At 48.4% G+C, this 19,738-nt stretch overlaps 1 protein-coding gene across 11 annotated transcripts in view; it reads right to left on the bottom strand.

Annotated features, from left to right (window-relative positions):
* The window catches only part of FRYL (FRY like transcription coactivator), a 2,483,143-nt gene that overhangs the window by 366,527 nt on the left and 2,096,878 nt on the right, over window positions 1-19,738 (bottom strand). For all 11 annotated transcript variants that reach the window (XM_086962669.1, XM_086962670.1, XM_086962671.1 and 8 more), the window contains one exon: window positions 1,513-1,674. In XM_086962669.1, the coding sequence (XP_086818795.1) occupies window positions 1,513-1,674 (162 nt within the window). The remainder of the gene's footprint in view (window positions 1-1,512; window positions 1,675-19,738) is intronic.

The raw sequence follows: 19,738 nt of genomic DNA, 5'->3' as shown, positions 1-19,738 counted from the left end.
GAGTGGGGGATAGAGAGAGAGAGAGAGGGAGAGAGAGGGAGAGAGAGGGAGAGAGAGGGAGAGAGAGGGAGAGAGAGGGAGAGAGAGGGAGAGAGAGAGGGAGAGTTAGGGGAAGAGAGGGTGAGAGAGGGTGAGAGAGGGGGAGAGAGGGGGAGAGAGGGGGGAGAGAGGGGTAGAGAGGGGGAGGGAGAGGCACACTGACACCCTTTCACCCTCCCTGGAGTCTCACCTACACTGCTTATGCTCCTTTTTAGACTTACCCGATGACTTTGACCATGATTAAGGTCTCTTGCGGGAAAGGGACCTTTCTTTCAACTTTGACCTATCACGGTGTGGAGTCTTTCGGTGTTTTTGCGACAAAAATTTGCTATCCCGTTTAGTCTCTGAATTCATCTGGATGCAGTCGTCTCAGACCCTGGAATTGTGTCCCGATCCCAAGCACCAAAGGCATACATCTTGGGGATCCAAGACAGCACCTAAACTAAAAGAATTGAACCCTCTAGATTTGGGAGGTGACCTATCCCTTTCACGATTTTAAGACTAAATTTGGAGAAAAAGAGTCTCATACGACACCAAAGCGTATCTCTGTATTCATGTCTGGAGACACAGAAAGAAAGGAATGGACGTCAGCCATTACGGGTGGCGTTTATATGTGGCTCCGCTTTTCAATTCTAGACGGGAATGACGTCAGTATGGAAAAACATAACACCTACCGCCAAGCAAGAGTATTACTCTAAAAGTTTATAGATTCAGTCTGAGGCCTGGGGAATTAGAAGCATCCATCATAAACGTTGTTTGCTTCCTCTGACTAGTACGAAATGGGAAAGATCACGAGATAATCCTCCATTTATTTAGAGAACCTCATCTGGCCGCTTCTGAGGGAGTTAGAAAGTTATGCACTGAAGGCTTGAGTATACTACACAGGAGGGTGTGGGAGATCAGGTGCATTTTATGGGTACTCCCATAGGAAGGAGTAGTTAAAAGAAGCTGTTTAAATAAATTTACGAAACAGTTGAGTGCCTGTCTACATAATTTGGCATGTACCTCAGGACTTTCAAGACAAATTCCATAGAATCTTAGTAATGTGCTTATATTTAGGCAATCCTTATCTCTACAGGTTGCTTGTTAAGATAAAAAAAGTGTCAGCTAATAAAAAAAAAAAAAGTAAGATGCAGGCACTTTGACGTGTAGTATATTGACAAAACTCACTTATAGCAATGAGTAAACAGTTGACAGTCAAACATGGCCTTTAACAAGTCTACAAAAATTAACTGAAAATACAGCTTGAAGAAAAAGATGCAGGCCCTGGCACAGGAGGAGCAGTAACTGTAGAACACTACTATGTGATAATTAAGCAAAACCAGCGCCTAATATTTTTCTTCAAAATGTACAGAAATATTTGATAACAGTACAAGATTACTCTAGAAAGTAATGGAATAGTTTCAATGTATATGACAACTGGTTACAGGCTGGCTAGTTTGTATGGGATTTACCAACAGTGTTACTACTCACTTGTGAAAGCTGAGGTCTTTTCCAACTAACTGGTACAAGTGCATTGGAATTGGAACCGGAGGATGTTGAAGATGTGCTTCGTGTGACTGCAATAACTTTAGGTTTTCCATTTCTGGCATTGCTGCTGTGCTGATCACCATATTTTTGTCCAATAATTGGAGTCTACAATAAAAAATAATGCTGCTTTACAACCAGTCAACTACTGGTAGGAAAATATATGCATAAAGAACATTTGCATACAAATATTTGCATTCAGTCAAAGTTGAAGAAACTGTTTTTCCAATTGAGAGAACACAGGAAAAAGTCTGACACATAATGCTATTAGCAAACAGCAATTCGTAACCTTAGGACAGCATAGTACTTAAGTTACATTAAGGGTGTTCAGCACTTGCATTTGTTCTTTTTGCCTCAAGACGTTCACCTTCAATTCCAAGCTCTGACTCACTTTCAAGGGGTCCCAAATCTAAAGGAATTGTCAAAACAGTAAATAAGATGCTCCCCATGGCCACTGGTGGACATCCTATGATTGGGGGGGTAGGGTGGATCTACCCACCTCAATCTGAAGACAGTAGAAAAGCACCTTTTGGAGCCTTTAATTTGGGTCTAGTCTGGTAAATTAATTAGTTTTTTCGTAGACGCAGAAGCTCCCCCCCAGAAACAATGCCTACTGGCAGCCTATAAAGTCCTGCTTTAGTTTATTTCTTTTTAGGTCTCGCCTGAGACAGCCATGTGCTGTGTCTTCGAGACATTTAATAAGTGGCTTTTAAAAGTGCCACCAGAGGCTTTTGCTGGCCTACAGCTTGCATTCACGAGCTTATGCACGTGCACAGCTGCCATCTGTGTTTTTATTGCTCCTATGCTTGCACTACCCCCTCCCTCCTGGTCAGCTTCATTTGTGTCTTCTAGCTGTGAATCAAGCTCTTCTACTCGCACTCCTCCCTTCTCCCCCTCGTCAGTTTCATTTGTGTCTTCTATCACTGTGAATGCTCCTGCTTCCACCAGGCACACACACCACCAGTCAGTGCACACTTTCACCAGGCACACACACCACCAGCCGTCAGACACTACCAGCCGTCGGTGCACGCTTCTATCAAGCACACACCACCAGCCGTCAGTGCACACTTTCACCAGGGGGGGGGGCGCACACACACACACACACACACACACACACACACACACACACACACACACACACACACACACACACACACACACACACACACACACACACACACACACACACACACACACACACACACACACACACACACACACACACACACACACACACACACACACACACACACACACACACACACACACACACACACACACACACACACACACACACACACACACACACACACACACACACACACACACACACACACACACACACACACACACACACACACACACACACACACACACACACACACACACACAACCAGCCGTCGGTGCACGCTTTCACCGAGCATGCACACCACCAGCCGTCAGTGCACGCTTTCACCAGGCACACACACAGCCCTTATGGAGCTTACCGATTCTATAAAATTCTTACAGGATGAAGGCAAAGGCGCCGTCTTGATTCTGTTAGATTTAACAGCGGCGTTCGATACCATCTCCCACAAAATACTGATTAATAGGTTGAGAGATATTGGCATTACTGACGTGGCTTTGGTCTGGATAATCTCTTTCCTGTCAGATAGATCTCAAACCACTGCCCTTGGCCCCTTCCTCTCCAAGGACAAAAAAGTTTCATCTGGACTCCCACAAGGCTCTATTCTGAGTCCTTTATTATTTAAGGTTTACATGATCCCCCTCATCGCCATAATCGAGTCATAAGGCATACTTGTAACATCTTATGCCGATGACACCCAATTGATTGCAAAAACTCCACTGACGCCGAACAGAACTTAAAGAACTGCCTGACGGATGTTTTTCAGTGGATGGAAAACAATCATTTAAAATGCAATGCTAATAAGACTGAAATCTTACCTATGGGGAAAAATGTCAACTTCTGCCCTGATAAATGGTGGACAGAGGACTCCCCCGCTCCGCCCCACTAAGTTGAAGCAGCTAGAAACTTAGGGGTTCTATTTGACTCTGAACTCTCCTTCGATCAGCACATGAGGAATGTGGCAGGAAACTGCTTCGGCATTATCAAATCTTTAAAGAAATGTTGTGATTTCCTTCGCACTGACTCAAGAAAGACTGTAGCAGTGGCCCTGATACTTTCCCGTTTAGACTATTGCAACGGCCTGCTGGCAGGAACAAAAAAGGCCACTTTAAGAAAATTGCAGAGCGTGCAACACGCAGGCGCCAGACTGGTATTGAAATTACCAAGAAAATCATCTGCCTCTGCGGCCCTTAAACAGTTGCACTGGTTACCCCTGCATAAGAGGATTTTGTTTAAGATCCTGCTGACCACTTTTCGAGCCCTTAACAACATCGGACCGAGTTATCTCTCCATGCGGTACACCCGCTATAATCCTACCAGAACATTGAGATCATCTGGTGGTAATCTGATTAACATCTCCAGATTCCACTATAAAACCAAGGGGGGGAACACTTTGACTGTTTTGGCTGCTAAGGCATGGAATACAATGCTCATAGACCTTAGACTCCTGGGACAGGAGAACCTCTTCAGGAAGCAATTAAAGACCTTGATTTTTAAATTACCAGATGCCTCTGTATTGGCGGCTATTTAGTTCCCTTAATTTGTTCTGTACACTTTCTGCAGCGCCAGGATGCTCCTTTCGGAGCGATAGATGCGCTTTACAAATACTCAATACAAATACACCATCAGTCGTCAGTAAACGCTTCCACCAGGCACACACACCACCAGTCGTCAGTGCACGCTTTCACCAGGCACACACACCATTAGCCGTCAGTGCAGCAGGCAGGCTCTTCTCAGAGTTTCTTGGCAAATATGTGTTCGATGCCTGGGAGGGAGTGGGTCGAGTTTCCTGAAACCATGATGAGTATGCAGGTGCAGTGCATAAACTCCTGTGTGAGTGACTCATCCCACACTTGTAAATAGGACCTGCACCAGGCTTGTTCTCATTTGCAAAGTTCGGCACATGTGCACAGCTAGGCAGCCCCCACACCCCCCAGGAATGACTGCTTCCGACAACCAGAATGGAAACAACATGCAGAGCAATGAAAACAAGTTCATTTGATGCAAAGAACTATTAACAAAAACCATGTCCAGCTATTGTAGATCTGACAACTTAAACAAATCAGCAACAAAAAACAAACAAGCTTTGGCTTAGCAAAAAGGTCTAGCTTTTTGGACCCTATAAGTATTTAGTTATGCAGCACAATATCCTTGGTGCAACAACACCTACTGTTGCATGGCTAAACACTTATAAGGTCCCAAATGTGAGACCTATTGGCTATGCCAATGCTTGTATCTTTTTTTTAACATGGTAATGTTAGCAATTACTCAATGACTGTGAACATAAGAATATGTTCAAAATACAGTGTGTATCCCTTAAACTACTTTCATTGTTGTGGTTACCATTTTTAACTAAATATCTCAAAGTGCAAAGAGCGTGAGAAAAATGGAAGATGCCCTCCACTTCTTATCCAAGACCTGTTTGGCTGAGATGCATAAGAAACAAACTCCTGGGACTTCCCTTTAGTTTGGTGGCAAAAATCCACCAAGTACTGAAATGCATGTGCAGGTGTACTGCATATCTACCAAAGGCTCTGAACATAAACAATTTTCTTGCTTTCGGTAACGATGTATCTGTAAGAGACATATGTAGTTATAGATTCCTTACCTGTAGAATTCTCCCCAGGCGTCAAACTGGATCCGGGGTATTTTTTCGTAGCAGTACCCCTGCGCGTCGGTAGGTGGAGTCGGTCGACTCTGCGGCCGTCATGGTCGCCCGGATTACATCGCAGTGTCTACTTAGATGCCGCCCCTGCGTGCAGACTTCAGTTCGGACACGATTTTCCATGCCAGAAGCACAGAGCCATGCAAAACACTGACCACTGGTGCACATAACTAGGGCCCTAGAAGGGAGTCCCTACCCCTAGAAGTTCGCAGAACGGGGAGGATGGGTGGGGTTGTAAGGTATTTATTCCTACATATATCTCTTACAGATACATCGTTACCGAAGTTAACTAACTTGTTCATCTGCAAGAAACCGTAGATATAGATTCCTTACCTGTAGAATAGATACCCCAGCAATGCCAACCCCGGTAGTAGGTCTGCAAACTAAGTTCACACTAGGAAGTCCCGGAGAACAGAACGGCCAAAAAAGCAGTTTCTCTGGACTTGACCATCCAGGCAGTAATGTTTGTGAACCTGTGCAGAGATGCCCACGGGCTGCCTGGCAGATGTCAATCAGCAGAACTACACGTCCCAAAGCAGTAGTAGCTGCTGTGGCCTGGTAGAGGGGGCACATAGTCCTACTAGAGGTTGCTTTTTCGCTAAAGAATAGCAGATTTTGATGCATAGAACAACCCATTGAGAGATGGTAAGTTTGTGCACGGCGAGACCTTTCTTGGCGCCCACAAAACCTACGAAGAGTTTATCGTCCACCCGGAAATCTTTAGTGCAGTCAAGGTAGAAGGACAGTGCACATTTTGGGTCCAGACAGTGGAGTCTCTCTTCCTCTTTGGAAAGGTGCGGAGGCGGGAATAAGGTGGGCCATGTGATGGTCTGACCTATGTGGAAAGAGATAAGCACTTTGGGCAGAAAATAGGGCCTAGTGCAAAGGACCACTTTGTCCGGATGAACCGCAGGAAAAGGAGGCTTGGAGGACAGAGCCGGAAGCTCACTCTCCCTGCGGGCAGAGGAGATGGCGAGCAGGAAAGCAGTCTTTAAAGTAAGAAGATGAAGAGGACAATTATGTAGTGGCTCGAAGGGAGCACACATAAGATAAGTAAGGAGAAGATTCAAGTCCCTTTGGGCAATTACGAAAGCAGAAGGAGGAAAGAGATTAGTAATGCCATTCAGTAATCTATTTACTATAGGTGACTTGAAAAGAGAAGGCGGATCAGGAAGGCAAAGGAAGGCTGATAGATGACTTTTAAGGGTGCCCAGGGCAGAGCCCTGCCTGGCCAAAGATAGAATGAAGAGAAGAACCTTTGAAAGAGGGGCAGAAAGGGGATCCACAGCGTTTGCTGTGCACCATGCCACAAATGTGTTCCGTCTACAGGCGTATACAGTCTTAGAGGAGGGATGCCTGGCTGCCAAAATTAAGTTACAGGCTTCAGGTGCAAGGTCAAAAGCTGTCAACTGTCAGGGGGCATGGATTGGACGGCAGCAGTAAGACTGCCTAGACCGGTCGCTTGACAGAACGGAGGAGCAATCTAGGCGATATTCAGGAGATAAAAAGGGTACACAACAAAGCGATGACCTGGCTTCTTCCTGTGATCATATAAAGAACACTGTTTGACCGACTCCTACTGTGTTAACCGCTTGGGAAGGCGATATTCGGGTTGTGGTGAGCGGGGAACGGAGCTTAACCAGGCTTCACAGAATCGCGGCGATGTCCAGAACGTCCGAGACGATGTAGATCAACTCCACTCTGTGTTCTCACAGCTTCAATACACCATCCTGCATGACCTACCAGCCATGAAGGTGGGTGACTCATACTAAAGTCTCAGCAGCCTGACAATAGGAAGTGTAACCCGCTCAGTACTGCAAGTACCGCAAGTAACCAATACGATTTGCCTGACCCTGTTATGGCCGTTATGGCTTCCTTCCTCACAGGCACCTTGAATCATATTTCAAGTGCTACTGGACTAACACTTGCACCACCTGAGGCGCAACTCTGAATATGCCAGTGCCCACATTATTTGCCCGCTAAAAACCCAGCACCCACTACCAGCGGCGGTGCCTGCAGTTTAGGCAATTCTGAGTGACCTCATTCTAAGATGGCAGCGCAAGTCGGAGGAATACCGATGTGTGGCGATTATGAAGACCTGAAGTGTGAGGGGTTATCGACGAGTAGCGTGCGACATCGTCAAGATCTCTCCTTATGACACCGATTTTATAGTGTACCCCTGGCCTGCTATCGTTATGGCGTGAACACAAGCCCTATACACAAGCCCGGTCCTCTGCAAACAATAGGGACCACCTGTGGCACCTGTGACACTCTGGGAAGGCACCAGTGGTGACTCAGAGAGCGGGCACTTGTGGTGATTTTCTGACAATCCTCTAGTGATTCTGAGAGTGTTAAGCAATGTTTATTCATGCGGCGCACCTGTGGCGATTCTGGGGTTCTTAGGCAATGCTTACTCACTCGCAACTGTGAATACGCCAGTGCCCACAATGTTGAATATGCTACTTACCAGTATGCATCTGTTCTTGGCATGTAGGGCTGCTAACATTCATATCTTAGCATTAGATCGCCACCTAGTGTTGGGTCCGGATGATCGCACATTGTTGTCCTGGAAGTGTCTTCGAAGTATCCTGAGATGGGTGGCTCCTCCCCTGGACTACAGTGCGCATGGGCATCGGCTCCATCCCCAGATTGTTTTTCGCCATTGTGGCAGAGGATGGAGTGAAAAGTGTAAAGGATGTCCATGCTAATGATTGAATACAATAGTATATCTGCAGCTGCGACGGGCACCGGGGAGGAGGGTGGGCGATATGAATGTTAGCAGCCCTACATGCCAAGAACAGATGCATACTGGTAAGTAGCATATTCAGTTCGAGGCATGTGGGCTGCTAAATTCATATCTTAGCATAGAATACATAGCAGTCCCTCCATTAGCGGCGGTTGCCCGTGCCAGCTGCAGAAACCTGAAAAAGTGTTTTGAGAACAGCCTGCCCTACAGCCGCTTGCTGTTTGGAATGTACATCAACACAGTAGTGTTTTGTAAAGGTATGTGGTGTAACCCACGTGGCTGCTCTGCAAATGTCCTCTAGAGGAATGTTTCCTAGGAAAGCCATGGATGCCCCCAACTTGCGTGTGGAGTGTGCCTTTGGGGGTATTGTTAAAGTGCGCTTGGCTTTTTGATAACAGATTTGAATGCACTTAACAATCCATCTGGCTATTCCTGCTTTGGAAATCGGGTTGCCTTTGTGTTGTGGTGAGAAGGCAACAAAGAGTTGTTTCGTCTTCCTAAAGTGTTGTGTCCTGTCTATGTAGTACATCAACGCCCTCCGTACGTCTAACGTATGGAGCATTCTTTCTGCCACTGTTTGTGGGTTCTGGAAGAATGCCGGCAAATCGATAGTTTGGTTGAGATGAAAATGTGACACCACCTTTGGAAGGAATTTGGGGTTAGTACGTAGCACTACCCTATTTGGATGAATTTGAATGAAAGGCTCTTGTATTGTGAGCGCTTGCAGCTCACTAACCCGCCTTAGTGACGTAATCGCAATTAGGAAAGCAACTTTCCACGACAGGAATTGCAGTTCACACGAGTGCAGTGGCTCAAATGGTGGTCCCATCAGTCTGGTGAGGACCACATTGAGGTTCCACACCGGAGCTGGCGGTGTTCTTGGGGGAATGACTCGTTTCAGACCTTCAAGAAACGCTTTAATGGCAGGCACCCTGAAGACCGAGAGATGCTGCCTATTCTGAAGGTAAGCTGCGATGGCGGATAGATGTATCCGAATAGAAGTGAACGCTAGTTTGCACTTATAAAGGTGTAACAGATAGCAAATGATGTTAGGGATAGATGCATCTAGCGGGTTTATGTCATTGCCCGCACAGTAAATGACAAAACGCTTCCATTTTGCGGCATAACATGCTCTGGTTGACGGCTTCCTCGCCTCCTTGATGATGTTCATGCATTCAGGAGGTAGGTTGAGGTATCCAAACTCTAAGACTTCAGGAGCCAGATCGCCAGGTTGAGCTGTTGCGGATCTGGATGCTGAATTTCTCCATGGTTCTGCGTCAGAAGTCTGGGCGTGAGGCGCAGACTTTGATGCGGCACCACTGAGAGTTCGAGGAACGTGGTGTACCAGGCTTGGCGCGCCCACGTTGGAGCAACTAGGATGAGTGTCATCGAGTGTTGCCTTAGTTTTCTCGCCACCAGTGGTATCAGAGGTGTCGGTGGAAAAGCGTAAGCAAATTTGCCTGACCAGTTCATCCATATCGCATTGCCCTGCGATTGGGGGTGTGGGAACCTGGCGGCGAAGCTTTGGCATTTTGCGTTCTCCCTTGTGGCGAACAGGTCTATGTCTGGACGACCCCACCTTTGGAAGTACGGCTGGAGTACCGATGGATGTATCTCCCACTCGTGCATTTGATGGCTGTATCTGCTGAGCAGATCCGCCATCTGATTGTCCTTTCCTGGGAGGTGTTCTGCCATGAGGAAGATGTTCCTCTGAATGGCCCACTTCCACATGCTCTGAGCCAGGTGAGACAGCTGTGGTGAGTGGGTGCCCCCCTGCTTTTGGATGTAGTACATCGCGGTCATGTTGTCCGTCCGGACTAACACCACCTTGTTGCACAGATGTACAATGAAGGACTTGAGCGCCATGAAGATCGCCATCAGTTCTAGATAGTTGATGTGCATCTTCTGTTGCTGCGTCGTCCATAGTCCCTGCACTGTGTAAGTGAGCAGATGAGCTCCCCATCCCTGGAGAGATGCGTCCGTTGTCAGGATAACCTGTGGCACTGGCTCCTGGAACAGTCGGCCCTTGCAAAGGTTGTGTGGAGTCCACCAATGCAGAGAGTTGTATGCCCGACTGGTAACCAACACTAGGTCTGTTAATTGTCCCTGAGCCTGTGTCCACTGATTTGCTAAGCACTCCTGGAGCGGGCGCATATGCAACCGTGCGTGAGGGACTATGAAGATGCAGGAGGCCATCATGCCTATCAACTGCATGAACACTCTTGCTGGAAGTGAGTGTCCCGGTCTGAACTTTTGGATTAGAGACTGTATGCCGTCTATCCTGACCTGTTTGGTTGCGCCTTGGCCGTCAGGGTATTGATTGACGCACCCAGAAACTGCCGGACATGTGCCGGCTGAAGGTGTGACTTTGGGTAATTCAACGAGAAACCCAGGTCGTGAAGGAGGTGAATGGTAGTTGACATGTCCGCGGCGCACTGCTGTTCCGACCTGGCTTGAACGAGCCAGTCGTCGAGGTAGGGGTAGACATGGATGTTCTGCCTCCTGAGGTGCGCTGCCACTGTCGCCAGACACTTGGTAAACACCCTTGGGGCAGTTGTGACTCCGAAGGGTAGGACTTTGAACTGATAATGCGTGCCCTGGATAGTGAACCTGAGGTACTTCCTGTGGGACGGATGTAGCGGAATGTGGAAATAAGCATCCTTGAGATCTAAGGTTGCTAAGAAGTCTCCTTTGTTTAACATAGGAAGAATCTGTTGCAGTGTAAGCATGTGGAAATGCTCTGACAGTATGTACAGATTGAGGGGACGGAGATCCAGAATTGGTCTGAGAGATCCGTCCTTCTTTGGAATGAGGAAGTACAGGGAATAGACCCCTGTGCCTTCCTCCCCCACTGGCACGAGCTCGATTGCTCCTTTTTGCAGCATCACCAACACTTCCTGCTGCAATAAGTGCAAGTGCTCTGCGGACATAGGTCTTTGCCTTGGTGGAATGTTGGGTGGAGTGGACTTTAACTCTAGACAATAACCGTACTGGATAAGCTGTCGCACCCACCTGTCTGTGGTGATGTTGATCCAGACGGGCAGGAACTGCTGTATTCTCCCCCCGACAGGTGTTAAGTGGTCGGGGGGCAGTGACAGCGAGTCACTGGCTGCTTGGGGCAGAGGAGCGTGAATTGTTGCCTCCTCTGCCGCGTCCTTTGTTGCTGTTTCCCCTGTAGCCCCTCTTGTTTTGTTTGGGGTACGAGGATTGTGCTCCACCTCTAGGGAACTGTGACTGTTGACCCAACTGTCCTCTGGTGACTCCACGGGCACCTGAGCGACGAAAATTATTGCCACGAAACTGCTGTGATTGTAGGGCCCCCATAGATTTAGCAGTTTCAGTATCTTTTTTAATTTTTTTCAGGGTGGTGTCAACATCTGGACCAAACAGTCTATCCGGATTGACTGGTTGATTAAGTATGGTTGTCTGAATGTCAGGTTTGAACCCTGATATGCGTAGCCACGCCTGTCTTCTGAGCATAACACTGGTGTTAATGGCCCTAGCGGCTGTGTCCGCGGCATCAAGTGCACACTTTATGGCCGCGTTGGAGATCAGTTGACCTTCTTGTATAATCATTTTGGTGCCCTCTTGAAACTGCGGAGGCAGGTGTTCCACAATCTGCTCTAGTGTGTCGTAATGTGATCTATCATAACGTGCCAGTAGTGCCTGTGTATTTGCAATACGCCAGAAATTGGCAGCCTGCGCGGCCACTCTTTTGCCTCCTGCCTCTAGCACTTTGGACTCCTTATCCGGGGGAGGAGCTTCACCCGTCGTTTGGGAGTTGGCCCTTTTGCGTGCGTTTGCGACCACCAGGGAGTCAAGCGGCAACTGTCCTCGAATGTATGCAGGGTCCGCAGGCGCTGGTCTGTACTTTTTTTCAATACGTGGGTTGACCACCCTCGCCCTGGTAGGCTCCTTAAAGATGTCCGCAGCATGCTTGAGGACCCCTTTGAGCATAGGCAGTGTCTTTACAGTTTTCTCCGAAACTGAAAAGGTGTCGAACAGAAAGTCTTCCTCAACTGGGTCAGCATGCATGTCCACATCATGATTAGCAGCTGCCCTTTCAATGAGTGCATGAAAACCTGCAGAATCCTCTGTAGGGGACGCACGTGTACTGAAAGTCTGTGGGTCTTGTCCCATATCTTGGGTGCCCTGGTCCCCAATGACATCATATGAATCTGGCTGTGCCTCAGGATCATTGACTGGGAATGTGTATTGTTCATCTTCACCATAGCCTTCACTTTCAGAGTGGTCTGGAGACGGTGTTGGGCTCCTTCCCATAGGAGGCTGGATAGGTTCCATGAGGCCTGAGGCGTCCTGTGGAAACTTTTTCTTCTTTAGGGGAATGACATAGGATTCCACCGGCTGCGAAGTGATCTTTCTTTTGTAAAGGGTTAACTTCCCCGTATCTATGAAACACTCCGAATCCTCTTCCTGGTCGAGCACCTGACCCGAAGATGGCCCTGCCGTAGAAGATTCCGACTTCTTTGGCGTCGATTTCGATGAAAAGGCCTTCGGCGCCACTTTTGGCGGTAGAAGGAAGAGGAGTTTACTTGCGGGCTTGACCGGGACGTCTGCCACCTTTTGCGTTGATGGTGCTGGCGTCGACGAAGAAAAAGCCTTCTCCCTAATTCTTTGTAGTGAAGAAGCAACGAGAGATGCGTCGGTGATCGATGTCTTTGGCACCGACGAGGCGGCCTTGCCTTCGGAAGCGACGTTCCGGTGCTCCTTTGGAGGGACGGACGGCGCCGACCCCGAGTCCTTGGAGCGATGCGCAGATGTCCCCGTTGGAGCCGGGGCTGTGTCGCTTGCTTTGGCTGGCTTTGCCGGCGCCGACGCGCTAGTTTTGTGCGTGCCACTCTTTTTAGCGGATCTCTCCTCCGGCGCCGATTTTGACCCTGTGGAATCGCCGTGTTTCTTCGACTTCTGTGGACCGGAGGTCGACGGAGTCGATGAGGCTGCCGGTGTAGCTGTCTTTGCGGTTACGACCGCCATCTTATGGACGTTTGAGTCCTTAACTTTCGGTTTCGGTTTCGGGTCGGCCATTTTAGGTGCTGCCGAGACCGTTGCTTTCAGTTTCGGTTTCGAAACCCTCGGCGCAGCAAGTATGTCCGTGGCCGGGCCAGCAGGCGGGGCCGTGGCTTGCGCTCCAGGGTCTTGGGTAAGGCCGACAGGCGATCCCGCGACCCTCTCCTGATGTCCGTCAACTTCGGGGCATAGCTCGTCCCCTGAGCTATCTTCCACGGCCCCATAAACCATATTGTCGTCCCCTACCTCGTCGACGTATTCAAGGCCTTGACCCCCGACCCCGTCGTCGTCATATTCCGGATCGGCCTCGACCTCCGTCTCGGGCGGGGAGATTTGAAGATGATGGCTCTGGTCCTCGTCTTCTTGGTCGTCGAAGATGTTTTCTGGATCCGGGGCCGCCTGTTTGGCCACAAGGCGCACCGCGCGCCGAATCGTGAGAGTCTTCTTCGACCTGAAACTCGCACAGGCCCTGCAACTGCCTTCGTCGTGGTCTGGCGAAAGGCATTTATTACAGACCGGATGCACGTCTATGTGTGGGTATTTGGACCCACAGAGCGGACAGAGTTTAAACGGACTCCGCTCCATGTTGGGAACTTGTTGTCGAGTCGCGATGAGAAGGCCTCGATGTCCGAAGAGTGTTACAAACTCCGCTGAATCCGGCTCCGAGAGACGGAAGAACTTGAGACCGTACGCAAACAATACCGACGTAAAGAACCCAAAGCCTTTTGGCCGTTAAGATTGATGTTTATTCGGTTCCGACGGAGAGACGTCGAGACCGCATCCGAACCCAATGGCGGAAAAAAACAATCTGGGGATGGAGCCGATGCCCATGCGCACTGTAGTCCAGGGGAGGAGCCACCCATCTCAGGATACTTCGAAGACTCTTCCAGGACAACAATGTGCGATCATCCGGACCCAACACTAGGTGGCGATCTAATGCTAAGATATGAATTTAGCAGCCCACATGCCTCGAACATGCCCGTTAACCAGCGCCCACTACTAACCGGAGTGCCTGCAGTTTCGAACGTCCCGATTCTAAGATGGTTATGTCATGTTATGTTAAATAATATTTATAAAGCGCACGTACGCCCTTGGGCTTCATGGCGCTGAGGTAAGGGAACATAACTAAGAAAGGAAAAATAAACAGCCAAATTAGGAATAAACGTTATTTGAAGGCCTGTCTAAAAAGCCAAGTTTTAAAGTGATGTCTAAAAGTGAGAATGTCAGGGCTCTGTCTGGGGCAGAGGAAGCGTATTCCAAAGGCTGGCGGCTAAAAAGTCAAAGCAGCAGCCGCCTGAACGTTTTTTGTTAAAGGAAGGAACAATTAAGAGATCCTTCTTTGCAGAGCGGAGATTAAGTGAGGGGGTGTACCTGAGTACCAAGCCTTCAATAAACTTAGGGCCAGTGTGTTGAAGAGCTTTGAAAACCATGCAGCCCGTCTTAAACATGACCCTCTGCGCCACCGGGAGCCAGTGCAGTTGTTCCAGGCCAGGGGTGATAGATTGCCACTTTGGCTGCTTGAGGATCAGTCTGGCCGCTTAGTTTTGAACTAGTTGTAGTCTCTTAAGTTGGCCAAGCGGAAGTCCCAGGTAGATGCTATTAGAGAAGTCCAATCTGGACATAACCAAAGCAATGACCACCTGGATCAGGGCTGAGTGGGTAAGGAATTGGGAAATCTTTTTTATTTTCCGGAGCTGAAAGAAAGCCCCGGAGACAACAGCACCAATTTGACCCTTAAGAGAGAGGTCGGCGCTGATTAGGACTCCCAAGCTTTTCACATATGAAGATTTGCACGGGGGCTGGCCCATGATGCTAGGCCAGAAATGGGGACCCCAACTTAGCTCACTTTTCCCAGGCAAGATCAGTTCGGTCTTGCCTGGGTTAAGTTTGAGGTGGTTGAGGTTCATCCATCTATGGATGTGATCCATAGCATTGTGGAATTCAGTAACTGAATCTGGTGTATTGAGGGGGAATATAAGTTGTAGGTCATCAGAATAATTAAAAATGGAGACCTGATAATACTTTAGTGAGTGAAGCAGAGGACGGAGATAAAGATTAAATAACAGAGGTGACAGTGAGGACCCCTGTGGGACCCCACAAAATGAAAACAATTTAGGAGCAGAAAACGGACCAAGTGTGACAGATTGTGATCGGTCAGAGACAAAGGAGGTGATCCAATTCAGGGCCGAGCCCCTGAGGCCGGCCTGCTCGACACGGCTGACCAGGATGGAATAGTCAACCGTGTTGAACGCGGCCGACAGATCGAGGAGTATCAGCGCCTGATGGATGCCTTTGTCAGTGTTCGAATGGAGCTTGTTCTGGACAGCCACGATGACGGTCTCCGTCGAGTGGCTGGGTCGGAATCCCGCCTGGTTGGGCTCCAGATACTGAGTTGTCTCGATGAAATTAGACAAACAGTTTGTTACATGAGCTTCCAGTACTTTTGAGAAATAGGGGAGTAGGGAGATAGGTCTGTAGTTGGTAGGGATGAGAGGGTCAGTGCCTGGTTTCTAGAGAAGTGGAACAACAGAAGCATGTTTGAAGTTTTTTGGCACAGTGCCACTGGAAAGCGAGTTATTTAACAGGGTAATTATCCCCTGCGGGAGGGACAGACCGATATCTCTGAGAATGAGTGGAGGGCAAGGGTCGGATGGAGAGCAAGATTTAACCCGGGCTAAAAGAGTAGTCAATGTTTCTAAGGTAATAGGAGTAAATGAGTGCAGTAGCGACGGGTTAGAAGAGATATCACTTATAGGGGTGGGTGAGGGGCAGGCCAGGATACTCTTTTTGATGGTGTCAATTTTTTCCAAAAAGAAGCTGTTAAGAGAATTGCACAGCTCTTGGGTGGGGATAACAGAGGGAGTTGTTCGGTCACAGCTGCTGAGTTCATGCACTATCCTAAATATGTCTTTAGATTTGTTGTGTGAGTTAAGGATAATTCCCGAAAAATACTCCGTTTTTTGTTTGAGAATGGCTTTCTGGTAATTTTTACGGGCTGCACAGTAGGCCACTTTATTTGGAGTAGAATAGCTAGCTCTCCATTTCCTCTCCAACTGGCGGACCTCCAGTTTCTGAGAGTTAAGTTGGGAGGTAAACCATTTGTGGGCATTATTGGGGCGAGAATGAGAGACTTTAACCCAAGGAGCATGGGTGTCTGCCGCGTTCACAAGCCAGTCCGAAAGGGATGTCTCCATCAAATCCAAATCTTGTGATAAAGAGGGTTGCGTCGCGGTCAGGGTGTCAATTAATGCTGGCATGTCGATGCCCTTCCATTTGCGAAACGTCCCACCTTTCCCAGTTGTCGGTTTCAAAGACCCTTGGATCAGAAAAGAGAAGCGTATCAAAAAATGATCTGACCATATGCAGGGTTCAATAATCAGGGAGCTGATAGGCAAGTTGTAGGACCAAAGCTGGTCTAAATTATGGCCTTTCTTATGAGTGGGGGAATCTATGTGTTGCCCAAGGTTAAGGTCGACCAGTAGCTCCTGCAATACAGCTGCCTGAGGGTCCGCCTCTGGTTTATCAAACCAGAAGTTCAAGTCACCGGCCAACATACACCTGGAATAGTTGGTCACTAACGGTGCCAGTTGTTCGGCCAGAGAAGTGGGGAAGGAGGGCATCGAGTGTGGGGGGCGATAGATAAGGACGAAGAGAATGGCGCCCTTGGTAGTATCCATTTTAAAGAATGTTGTCTGAATCGCCCAAGGACAAGGTTGGTAAAGCCATGCAATTGTGAGATTTATGAATGATGGCCGCTACACCACCGCCTTTCTTGCCTGGGGGCCGATTACCAGTAAGTATAAAATAATCGGCCGGTAGAACAGCCAGGATGTCTGGTAATGAGTCCTCCGAGAGCCATGTCTCGGTCAACATAAGGACATCAGGTTTTTCGGATGATAATAGGAGGAAAAGGTCCGTTTGGTGTTTGACCATTGATCTCGTATTGAGGTAAAGGCAATGGACTTTCCTATCAGCCTGTGCACTATCAGGTTCCTTGCTGAGGGAGGTACGAGGTGCAAGTTTGTCCTCGCAGGCTAGGAGTGCAGATTTATGAATGCCATAGAGATTAACACGCTTTAGAACATGAGGCAACACAGGAGGAAGTAGTGGATCTAATGGTCTGAGGGCCGCAAGATCAGCCGAGGAGTATGTATAAAAATGGCCAGAGTGACGGGGCCCTGGGCCCGGACGGTCGCGGACGAGCGCAGACGAGCTTGCCTTAAGCGCGCCTTTGGCGCGCCATCAGCGCGCCCGTCCGCTGCGCTCCCTAATACACATTGCAATTTATAGCCTGCCTACCTCTGTGAGACTAGACCGCTCGAATGGTAGTGCTAAATCTGAAGGCTTGAAGGTCAGAGGCGATAACTACGTGAAGTTACTCTGAAGGCCTGTATGTATATCTTGAGCTCGAGCCCGGTCTCCAACAAACAAAAGCGACTGTGAGAAGTTAGCCTGGTATATGATGTCCACTATTCTAGTGGGCACCTTGCACCAGTCTAAACGACCCTTATGATGGTGGTTGTAAAGTCAACCTTTTAGATCAGCTATCCTAGTGTTAGCATGGACCAGTAGTCTTAGGCTAAAACGTCAGAGAGCATGTGAAGCAAGCTGTTTTACCAATTATAATCCTTTGAATACCAAATGAAAGGACACCACACAAGGCATATACAAAATATATACGTATTTATTACTAACATAACTCCTCTGAACTCTTTATGAGGTAAGAGATCGAGATACATTACAAGTTACTCAATAAGCATACTTTAAGTTGCACAAATACAATTCTGCCCTAGGGGCCTCACAAACCATATACTAAGTAAGTGGTATAAGAACCACTTCAGGAATAGTGAATAGGCCTAGAGCCTAGAGAATCGCTGGGGCTACACTGGAAAACCAAAGGATTGGAAGTAGGAGGCCCACGGGAGACGCGTGCAGTGTCTAAACACAGTCGCAAGTTACCATAGAGTTATAATGGGAAAGTAAAAGTTACAAAGTAGTAGATTAAGGACACTTCCGGATGGACTATGGTAAAACCCTTTTAAACTAGGACACTTCGAGAGTCAACACCCACGGGAGCACCGGAGTATTAGAGTTACCTCACCCAGGGAAGCCGGGTGCATAGCTGTCCTTTCGTGTCGGGGTTCCTCGCTGTTTCCAATGGAGAGCTGCAAAGAAGTGCTGCAGGCGACCAGGAGAAAAGTGTCCGGGTGGATCCAAGGGTGGATCGAAGATGTGAAGTACCTGAAAGCAGAGGGGACAGAGGCTGGGTCACTAGCCAGTGACCAGGAAGGAACCAGGCGATGTCGAGTGTTTCAGGTGAAGCTTGTCTCTGCAGCCACGAGGACCAGGAGGCGTGGACGACGACCAGGAGCTGGATTTGAGCTGTCCGACGAAGGATCTTGTTGACTGCGGTTTCGGTATCCGGATTGGACCCAACAAGCCTTGGCAAACGCAATCCACTCAGGAAGGGAAGATTGGCTTCAGTTCAAACCAGCAAGGTCTGGGAAGCTTCTCCTTTGCATGGAAGCTGGAGGAAGCCCAGAGCAACCAGGCAAGTGGTGTAGTTTCAAAAGGAAGTCTTGGGGGGGGGGGCTAACTAGCCAACAGGCTAGCAACCGGGAAGACGCGTTGAGCTGAAATGCAGGAGCAGGCCCCACGCGGCACTCGTGGAATGTGGAGGGCTGAGCTTCGCTGCAAATGCTGCTCGGGTCTGGGGCTTCTCAAACACCAATGCACAACTTTAAGGATACTGTGAGAAGTTGGCCTGATATATAATGTTCACTATTCTAGTGAGCACTTTGTATCAGTCCAAACAACCCTTATGGTGATTGGTTGTAAGTCAACCTTATAGACCAGCTATCCTAGTAGCGTGGATACGAGCAGTCTTCGGGCTAAACTCTAGAGGGCGTGTTAAGCCAGCTGTTATACCATCACATATACCCCTTGAACACCAAGTGAAAGGACACCACACAAGTGTTATGAAAATAAACAGTGTATTTATTTAGATCACAACAGCCCTGTACTCTTTATGAGGACAGGGTACTAAGCACACAACAAAACTCTTACGAAAATACTTTAAGTGGCACAATTTACGCAAATGCCCGAGGGGCACGAAAAACCATATACTATGAAAGTGGAATGCGAAATTACTAGCAGGTAAGTACTATACTAATAGGCTTTGGAATCGCTAGGACTACGTTACTGAACCTTCAGATTACTAGTAGGAGGCCTAGGGGACTCGGGTGCAGAGTGTGCACTCTCACGCGGGATGCGGGACAAAGTCTATGGTAGCTAGATTTCACAAAGTTAGTGTTATCGGCGAACCCGACTAGATAGGCTGAAAAACGAAAAGGATCTGGACCCTTGGATAGTGAGGCTATGCTGGGGCACCGAAATGCCGAAGTTACCTAGCCCAGGGGCTGCAGCTGCAAAGGTCTGAAAAGACGTCGGGAATCCTCGTTGCAGTCTATGGAGCCTGAAGGAAGAAGTTGCTGGCAGGCGACCAGTGAAGAAGTTCGAAGTGATCCAAGCCTGGATCGAAGATGGATGACACCTGAAAGCAGAGGGGACCAAGTTCGTGACCACTAGCCAGTGATCAGATGGCACC

This window comes from Lissotriton vulgaris, chromosome 3_1 (assembly GCF_964263255.1).
Source record: "Lissotriton vulgaris chromosome 3_1, aLisVul1.2, whole genome shotgun sequence".
Taxonomy (NCBI): Eukaryota; Metazoa; Chordata; class Amphibia; order Caudata; family Salamandridae; genus Lissotriton; species Lissotriton vulgaris.
The sequence above is the reverse complement of the archived record's forward strand: the minus strand, read 5'-3'. Positions and strand labels throughout refer to the sequence as shown.